Genomic DNA, 9,923 nt, shown 5'->3' on the forward strand with positions numbered 1-9,923 from the left:
AGTCCTGAGCTCCAGCTGCAGGACAATCATCAACCTCTGGTTTGTTAAGCTGGAAGCAGAGGGCTGACCCCATGAACAAGGGACTGGAGCAGGGGGAAAAGATGGGCAGTGACCAGGGGATGGAGGTGCCTCGTTGGCTGGTCCGGGAGCTCAGAGGGGCAGAGCACCGGGAAATGAGGTTGGGAGCTGGAATGGCCTGTAGGGCCCCAAGCAGGCTGGGAGTGGTTTCTTTTTGGAACGGGATCAGCCCTCAAGAGGGTTTTAGGAGAATGCCGCGTTTGGGAAGGATGCATCTTGTGTGCAGGACTCCCACCTAAAGAGGAGCCCTGGGAGGAAACTGAAGCTGGCCTCCTGTGACCAAGTGAATCAGGTGGGAGCTGCTGGCTAAGGAAGGGGGATAGAAAAGATGCGAGCATTGAATGGCCAGTAGAGAAGACGCAAGCACGTCCAGCCATCTGCGTGGCATGGTGATGGAGCTGGGGCGGCACTAGGGGGACCACAGCCGAGGCAGCAGGGCCGGGCTCTCTTCCATCATTCTGTACCTCCTCACCCGTCACCGGGGGCAGGATGGGGACTTCAATGACCTTCCTCCTCCTTGTCTTTCTCGTGAGGAGGAAGTATTGCAATTTTCGCGCACTACAGCACCCAGGTTATGCTCTGTGGCTGCTCAAAAAAGTTGCTGGCTTTCCAGGTGTTTCTCACTGACAGGTGAGAGCTGCCCTCGGGGACACCAGAAGCTGTGCAGTTAAGGTCAACAAGAAAGAAGGAAGGGGTCCTAAGGGAAAGGCATGTTCCCCAGGCTAACACAGGGGCATCTGGATGCCAATGGAACAGCAGCCAGAGAAAACGGCAAAGAGCTATCTGCACGATCCTGGGTTCCGTATGTGAGTCCTGGGTGGGTTACAATGAAGACAGTCCTCTCTGGTGACGGGGACTCTATTTCTCTGGCAGCGTGCGGAAAGGGTTAGAAACATGAGCAGGAACTCCAAGCTGCGAGTTGAGATCTTCCTAAGAAAGAACGAGAAGCGGCTGGAGCTCTGGCTTTGGATGTCACCTGCATTGAGGTGGGAGCTCATGGAAGATGATGATAAACCCACCAAGAGGAGCAGAGCCCACATTTGCCATCCTCTCTCCCAAGGGACAGTTCCCAGTGAGGGGACCAAGAGGATAGGAGAAGGTGGAGGAGCCAGAGAAAAAAGGGAAATGACTCAAGGACTTTGTCGCTCTGTTGTTATGTTTGTTTAAGACCAATCACACCTGTTTGATGGGAAAAGGTGAGAATGAAAGAGTAAAAGGAGAAGGAAGAGAGAAAAGAAGCCATTTCAAGTTCGCCAAAGGCAACAAAATACACTCTCTTATCCGTAATTGTGTTTTATCATTACGAATAGGGAATGACAACAACGGTATGACTGCAATAAAATAATTCATCACACGTGGGATGGAGAGAACCAGGGAGAGAAATAAGAATATCACCACTCATTAGGACTCTCTGCTTGCTTCCACTGCAGGGGGCATGGGTTTGATCCCCAGTGGGGGAACTATGATCCTGAATGCCGCAAAAAGAAATCACCACTCCCAGAATACTTTACTTTTTTTTGGGGGGGGGGCTGCGTTGGGTCTTCGTTGCTGCGCGTGAGCTTTCTCTAGTTGCGGTGAGCAGGGGCTTCTCTTGTTGCAGAGCACAGGCTCTAGGTGCATGGGCTTCAAGTAGTTGTGGCATGCGGGCTCAGTAGTTGTGGCTCACGGGCTCTGGAGCACAGGCTCAGTAGTTGTGACGCACGGGCTTAGGCGCTCCGCGGCATGTGGGATCCTCCCGGACCGGGGCATGAACCCGTGTCCCCTGCATTGGCAGGCAGACTCTCAACCACTGCGCCACCAGGGAAGCCCCCTACTTTACCTTTTTGAAGACACTTCCAAACACACAGTCTGCAAAGTAACTGGGTGACAGGTGGGCAGACATCGACCACCCCATCCCCTGACGGGGGGTCTCTGCAGTTGGTCTGGAGCACACTGTCCATGCATGTTTACCTGGCCCATGGATTATTACTGAAAGGGTAGCACATAAATTCTACAGGACAAACATTTTTGCTTCAATGATCCATTTTTTCCTTCCTGGTGGAGTTCTTTTGCGGAAAGGTGAGCAAAAAGATACTAAATACAGACAGCATGACCTTCATGGGGTAGAATCCAGAGAATTTTCAGATAAAGTTTATGTATTTTTTCCTAAATGTTAAAGAATATCGTTATTACAAAAAAAGGAAAGGAAAACATAGAATGTATAAATAAGAAAATAAATACCATGTAAGCCCATCACTAGCACACAGTATTAACATCATGATGTGTTTTCTTAGTCTTTTGAAATAATGCATAGCATCTTGTATGTACAATTTAGGGTTTTCTATTTTTCACTTAACATTACAAACTATTTGTAAACATTATCTTAATGACCACATAAAACATTCCAGTATGTAGAATAATATTCTATCATACGTAACATAATGTAACCACTTTATTTTGAGACATTCAGATTCTAGTTATTTTAAGTAAAACTACAAAGAACTTTTCTATGTATAAAGCTTTTCTACAGTTCAGATCCCCTCCATAGAATAGATGTCACACAGTATAAGTACACATCAAGGCTATGGACATTTTAGAACTTTCCAGAGTGGCTGTGTGGGTTTATTTAGACTAGCACCCATAGTGCAGGGGAGTGCCAGCTCTGCCTGTGCTAGCTGGGCTGCGTCCTAAAGTGCCACATCCAACGGACCCCTTCCCAGAGCCTTCAGTGGCCTCCTCCCCAAGAGAACCCCCAGGCGGAGGCTCAAGCAGAAGTGACTGGCCCAGGAAGACTAGGGGGGTCCGAGAAAATGTCTTCTATCTGTAGGTCAGGAATCTAATTTCTCTGTTGCTTGCCTGTAGACCGCAAGCCTGGACCTTATTGCCCAGCGCTTTCACAGGACTGTCGTTTGGGAATTGCCCGTCTCATGCTCGCCACCCCCCTACCCGCCCCCACCCCCCTAGCTGGTAGACAGCAGTTGTGAAATTTCCCTGGAGGTTCCTGGGGCCAAGGCTCAGTTTGCTCCTGGCGGCCTGAAAGGCTGTTCCCACTGCCCCAGGAACCTCGGAGCTGGGGTGCCAACGCATGGGTGGCTCCAACCACCAACACCTGCACACGGGGACCCCTGTCTGTCTGGTCCACAGTTGCACCCCCAGCTCAGGACAGGACACCTGTCAGTAGGTGCTCAATAAATGCTTGTCGATAGATGCATGGTCACTGCTGGGGTTCAGGACGCAGCTAAAAGGAGTCTGCTGTGGTTTTGAGCTGATTTGAAGTTCTTGTTTGGAGATGTGTGAAGGAGTGTTTGGCGAGTGCTTGGCCGACAGTGGGGTTCTCCGGCACGGACTTCTTTTGGCCACTGCGGCTTCTTGCCTGCCAGTGCCGAACTCCTCAGGAAGGTATATCTGGCTGGCTGGCTGGCTGGCAGTTCTTATACAGACTCTCTGCCGGCTCTGCGCTTACCCAGCGTGACAGAGCGCTTGCTGGAGACGCAGGGTGCGGAGGATCCGGGGGGGCCCCGGGATGGCCTAGGGTGGCCAGGGGGCCGCGGGCTCTGCGGGGACGCGCGGGGACGGGGCGGGGCGCCCTCTGGCTCCGGAGGCCCCGCCCGCCCCGCCGCGCACTTGCCCGCGGAGCGCGCCGCCTGGGGCGCGGCTGTCGGTGCCCTGCGCTTGGCTGCCCTGGACCCCGTTGCGCTCCCGGCTCTCTCCGCGCCCCAGACCTGGTAAGTCAAGGGCTCCTGCCTCCCGGCTCCTCGCCCGGAGCGCGATGCCCCAGGCCGGCGACCCTGAGCGGGCTCCAGGCACCCAGTCGCAGCCCCTGGGCCAGGAGGCGCCGCGATCCCCTTAGTGGGAGACAGAATAGGTGGTTCGGCCTCACGCCTCCTTTCCCTCTGCCTTCTACGCTTCTAAGAACGCATGCCTAGAAAATCATCTCACCACCAAACAACGACAACATTTTCCCATTATTATTAAATTACAGTCGTTCCTGGAGAAAATTGGGAAAATACTTAAAAGCATCCAAAGAAAACCAAAACCGCCCATGATCCCAGCCCCCCGCTTGGTTTCAAAGACCTCCAGATGAGGCAATATTTGCAAACGCACCCGGCCTCAAAGGGAATGTTTTGTGGGTTTTCTTTGGACCAGAAAAGTTTCTTGGGCCTTGGCATCTCCCCAGGGAAAAGGCATGGGACACGCAGAACGTTACTGGTATCTGATCTTGATTGTAGTAACTGGGGAAAATGTGGAACTTTCAGAAGAAAGTTGACCCAGTAGCCGTCACGTGTTATGTGCTGAGTATATCATGTTACTCCGCCCCGCCCCCTGCCCCCGACCCTCGATTTTTCAGACTGCTGTATGTGAGCTGTTTGAGTCCACTTTTAGGTTAAGAAGGAGCTTCCAGCTCCACTGAGGAAGGGCCTTGTCAATAACCACAGTTGTCACTTATGGTCACCATGGTGGGGAACTTGGCTGTGATCACACCGTTGCTTTAATTCATGTGATGAGTGAATTGCTAGAAGACGCTGTTGACTCTGATCTATGGGTTTCTAACCAGGGGGCAAAACCCCTCTGCTGGCTCTGCTCTGTTGCCTGCTGCTCATCAGAGATGAGCTGAGGATGGGTCTGAGGAAGGCATTCTTAGTTTCCAGAATATTCAGGTATGTCTTGCTTTTGACAGGTTATTCAAAAGTGGATTGTTTTGAAAATAAAGTACCCTGTGAAGACATCAGAGGGATTCACTCCTGTCATCTTAAGTCTCTGAAGGCAGAGCTGGTGAGACAGTTTCTGTGTGGTTCGGGCTTTCCAGTAGTTGAGCGGGACATTTACTCACTCATGCATCCATGCATGCGTGCCTGCATCTGTCAATATTCACTGTGCTCCCGCCACATGCCAGACACCGTTCTAGTCTTCGGGATACATGGGAACAACACAGGCAAAGATCCCTGCCCTCAAAAGCTTACATTTTGATAGGGAAGACAAACAATAGACAATGCACAGAATAAATAAGAAAAACTATACTAGGTGCAGGTGATCAAGTACTATGGATAAAAAGGAGGGCAAAGTAAGAGTTACGGGAATTGGGGAGGATGGGTGAAAATTATGCTGTATTATTGACAATTATTGATGGCTTTGAACCTTTTTAGGAATAAGGTGGGTTGCAGATATATATAGTTATTAATATAGTTATACATAACTATATTAATAATATAAAATTTAATATACAAAATAAATAATGCTAATAAAATAAATATACATAAAATAATTTAAATTTTATTATATCAAAACAGACTACCTTGAAAGAGGTTTTCATTTGGTTACACCAAGCTCTTTTCAGAGTGTATTCTACTTTGTTGATTTTTTGCTCTCACATTCACATTGTAGTTGTATTAAATTTAATACTTTTCATGCCCATTTAATTCAGCAAACCCATATGGACTCATTCTGGGGGCTGGAATGAGGACAAGGTGAACGATACAGTCTCTGATCCTCCTGAGCTCCTGGAAATGCATAGACGAGACTACAAATGATTACAACACAGCTTAGAATTTGAGCGGTACAGACTGGGTACTATGAGGGCTCAAAGCAGGGAATGGGACATCTGGAAGGGGCTTCACACGTTGGCATAGGAGTGTGCTTTTGGAGGACCAGTAGAATTTTGGCAGGCAGACATGGTGGTCATGACTCTCTTGCAGAGAGAGCAGCAAAAGCAAGAGATAGGAAGGTTGTGGGCTTGTTTCATGCCTCCCCAGTCATCCCATCATCCCCAGTTTTCAGATGAGGAAACTGGGGCTCCCCAAATTCATTTAATTTGCTGAGGGTGAGATTCTTCCTTCTATGTGACTTCAGCTCCCTTCCCAGTCTGGGAATCCTGCTGCCATCCATTCTCCATGCCAAAATGCTCATCCTTTTTCCCATGTTGAGTTTGACCGGGTCCCTCTCATCAGCTCTCTGGTTCACATTTCCACCCTTCACACCCCAGAGCTCCTCTCTGCCACCCACAGAGAGGTCTGGGATGCTCTTAGCCCTGTGACCAGACTCAAGAACCACACCGCACATCCAGCAGGGAGGTGGCAGAAAGCCCTTTACAGATCTTTGAGGACAGTCAAATGCGGTGCCTCTGTACAGGTTTCATCCTGACTGTTTGAGACCTTGGCCACCTTAGTGATTCCTCTCCCGGGAGAGAGGAAGGTGAGAAGCCCAAGACAAAGCCCGCTGACTGCCTGGAAGAGTCTGGGCCGCTCTTTGCTGCTAGGAGGTAAATATATCTCCAGAATTTGGACATCGTGTTTCGATAAAGATGAAGACAGTTGACAGGTATTTCCAAGGAAAATTGGCTCACAGAATTCTTGACTCAGTAAGATCATATTCCCCCAAATTAAGCTTATCCATAATTGTTTCTACCCTAATTCTGCTTCCTGAAACAAAAATTGCTGATTTCAAAACTGGATGCTCTTTCAAGGAAATGCTGACAAGAATGGCAGGAATGTCATCCCCATCCCACCTAGATAAGCAAGCTACGGTACCGTCTGGGAGCCGCGAGGAGTAGCTAGGACTGAGCCAGGGCTGGAACTCTGGAACCCTGACATTCCTCTTCCCCTGACTTGCCCCCAGAATCTGTCCCTCTCAGTAGAGAGCTTGGAGTCAGCCACGAAAGCCTTGCCCTTTTAGTAAATGCGTAAGAAAGAATGAGAGGTGCGGTACTAGGAAATCTGTTCTAAAAGCCTGTTATGGGTGCTGATATGAGACGGATCTGGAACTCCTGGGAGAAAGGCAGAAGGGACGGTGTGTGCCGGGAACAGCGTGACATCACCTACTTCCCCCTCTCCCCTGGGTACAGTTGGGGCGTTCGCAGGATCCCGGGGTGCTGGAGGCATGCTTGCTGTCAATTTGCAGCTCAGCTCGGCTGTCCACAGTCCCGAATCCTGAGTGATTCTCAGTAGACCAGCAGCTCTGGGACTCAGCTTTGACGGAAAAAAATTGCACTAACCTTCGTTGGGGGCAGTGTCTATGCCTCCTGAAGAGTCTCAAACCCAGGCAGAAGCAGAAACTTCTAGACCCCCACCCCACTTCCTTCTTTCTGGGCCCAGTAAGGCCAGTTTGAGAATGTTTAGCAAAGGCTGATCATCAAATTGGTTGTGTTTGGAGCTGGACCTCCCTGGTTCCTGCTGCTTCTTCCTCCTCCAGCCCCCTATTTCCTGTGCGAGCTACAAAACGCTGTGGTTCTTGCCGGTGGGGCAGAGGGCTCTTCTGATGGCATATGTAGGTCAGAAGCCAGTTCCCAATTAGTTAGACTCAGTTTTACCTGACACAAGTAGCCGGCTCCTTGGTCCCTTTGAGCTTAAATACAGATCTGCCTTCTCTCTGCAAGGTCCTGAGAGCTCCTTTTTCTATGCTAATAAAATGCGAGTCCATGGCTAAAAGATTAAAGTTTAGATGTATTTTTGATCGCAGACGTGACCTTGGGCAAGTCAGCTCACCTCTGTGGAAACCAGTTTTCTATGAAGTTAAGACTGTTGGATCAGCTGGTCTCCACATCCATTTGAGTCCAACAGTCCTCACTGTGGCCACTAGACAGTGCTTTGGCATTATAATGGATGTGAACTTGGAGAATGGGACATAAACCCACAGCTGTTGTGAGGATTGGGTTCTGTGTCGTTTACACCATGCTGATTATTAGAGGACGTTGCCAAACTCATTTTGTGACTCAATACGCAAAAACACCACATGACCCAGCATGCAGGCCTTGGGGGCATAGAAGGCATTTAGCAAAAGCGATACAATAAATTAAGTGTAAAGTCAGCAAAAGATTTTTCGTTAAAAATGCAGAGTTGTTATTTGAAAGGCAGTTAAGGAACTTGGCTTTTCTGGTCCAGCATAAAGTTACGACAGGCTTACCATAATGTTGAGATGCCACTGTGAGTTAGGACAGGGACAGCTGAGGTCATGGTGATGACTTGAGAATTTCTTTCCGCAACTCCCGTTCAGATTTTCTCAGGGACATGCAAGACCGAAAAAGAAAATCTGAAAAACAAACAAGATTGGAAAATTATGCTATGAAGTTATTATTTCTCTTCTTATATAATTCTTCCGGGTACTCTGCAGCACAAAAGACGGATTGGTTAATTTCCTAAGGGCCCACATCATAGCTCAGTGGTTCTCAAGCTTGAGTGCAAAGTAGGATCACCTGAGAAGCTTTGAAAAGTCCCAATGCCAGACAGGAACCCAGACCAAGGCCTGTCTTCCTCTTCTTATAAGGCCACCGTCCTATCAGATTAGGACCTTACCCTTATGACCTCATCTAACTTAGTTACCTCTGAAAGACCCTACCTCCAGGTTCAACTGCATTAGGGGTTAGGGCTTGAACGTATGACTTGCTGGAGAGAACAATTTGGCCCATAGCGTATAAATTAAAAGGCACACGTACGACACAATGTGTGTATTAAGGGAACTCGTTCTGGTGATCACCTATGGAGGCAGGGAGGGGGTGGTGAATAGAAATAAAAGTGAATCAATTTATCACTTGATCAGTCAAGAGAGGGCATTATGTAGATCCCAGGTGGCACACACCATGACCGAGTACTCCCCCGTCATACTCTGGTAGGGCACCCCTCTTACTGAGATTTTTAAAAACTGTGTGGGGTGTGTGTTTGTGTAGGGGTGGGGGGTGGGGGTTGGGCCAATACATATTTTTTTATTTCAGGTTGCACTTTTCTTTTAGAAAGTTTTCCTGGGAAGTTCACCCTCCCGCAGTGAAACCTTGACTCCCAGGATGATCCTGTCTAACGCCACGGCTGTGACACCCTTGCTGACCAAGCTGTGGCAGGGGACAGTTCAACCGGGCAACAACACATCCAACCTGGCCCGCAGGTCCCTGGGCCATGATGACGGCAAGCTGGCGGCACTGTACATCCTCATGGTGCTTGGCTTTTTCGGCTTCTTCACCCTGGGCATCATGCTAAGTTACATCCGCTCCAAGAAACTGGAGCACTCCCATGACCCGTACAATGTGTACATCGAGTCTGACACCTGGCAGGGGCAGGACAAGGCGTACTTCCAGGCCCGGATTCTGGAGAGCTGCAGGGCGTGTTATGTCATTGAAAACCAGCTGGCTGTAGAACGACCCACTGCATACCTTCCTGAGATGAAGCTGTCATCCTGACCCCGAGACTGGTCAGAATTGGACAAAGCCTCCCTGATGATCTGATTTTTCCAATTACATGTTCCTTATATTCTTTCCTGCATGAGTATAATTCGGTTTTTTTTTTCTATCATAAGGGGTGAAAGGTGGATTAGTAACACTATATTTCTAAAATCACTTTCCTTCTATAATAGGCTGTGAGCCGCTCCCCAGTATGTGTGCCTGCCTTGTTAATTTCAGCAAAATCCCTGAGATCACGGTCTCTGAGAATAACAGCTGTCTTTCCCTGACTTCCTTGCAGCTAGCAAGGTCCTGTGTATGAAGTTATGGTCAGTTGAAGTGGGAATGATGAGGGCAATTTCCCAGTGAGTATTGAAAAGGAAAGGATGTGTCCTCCACTCCCCTCTCCCCCTTCCCCGCGGCTGGGACATGGATCAGGTGGTGAGCCAGTTTTGACTCTGGAAAAGGACAGTGTATTCACAGATGGTACAGCAATAAGAGTCTGGGTCCCTGGGCCATGGCATGGGGCAGGGTCTGGTCAATCAACAGCTCAGACTTTAGAGGAAAGGGAAACTAACTCCGATCTTCCTTGGGCCAGTGTGATTTTGGTTTTTGTTAAAGTAACAGAATCAAAATCCTAACGAATACGCCTTCCTTATGGGACTGAGACCCAAGACATAATGTTTCCATATTCGTTGCAAGCATACTTCCCCACTTGCTATGGGAC

General features: G+C 49.0%; 1 protein-coding gene across 2 annotated transcripts; it reads left to right on the top strand.

The window, feature by feature from the left end:
• The first annotated feature begins 3,692 nt into the window (after positions 1-3,692).
• On the top strand, positions 3,693-9,534 carry KCNE1 (potassium voltage-gated channel subfamily E regulatory subunit 1). 2 transcript variants are annotated; one of them, XM_030880834.2, is made up of 3 exons: positions 3,693-3,782; positions 4,736-4,830; positions 8,777-9,534. In XM_030880834.2, the coding sequence occupies exon 3, from the start codon at positions 8,828-8,830 to the stop codon at positions 9,215-9,217; it is 390 nt and encodes a 129-aa protein (XP_030736694.1). In that variant the 5' UTR covers positions 3,693-3,782; positions 4,736-4,830; positions 8,777-8,827; the 3' UTR covers positions 9,218-9,534. The 2 variants fall into 2 exon arrangements, with proteins under 2 accessions (XP_030736694.1, XP_060153527.1); XM_060297544.1 differs by having other exon boundaries at positions 3,742-3,782; positions 8,759-9,534.
• Positions 9,535-9,923: the final 389 nt, after the last annotated feature.

The sequence above is a fragment of the Globicephala melas genome, chromosome 4 (genome assembly GCF_963455315.2).
Source record: "Globicephala melas chromosome 4, mGloMel1.2, whole genome shotgun sequence".
NCBI lineage: Eukaryota > Metazoa > Chordata > Mammalia > Artiodactyla > Delphinidae > Globicephala > Globicephala melas.

Excerpts from the sequence above, each read along its gene's own strand:
- KCNE1 (XM_030880834.2), top strand. The coding sequence starts at position 8,828 with ATGATCCTGTCTAACGCCACGGCTGTGACACCCTTGCTGACCAAGCTG.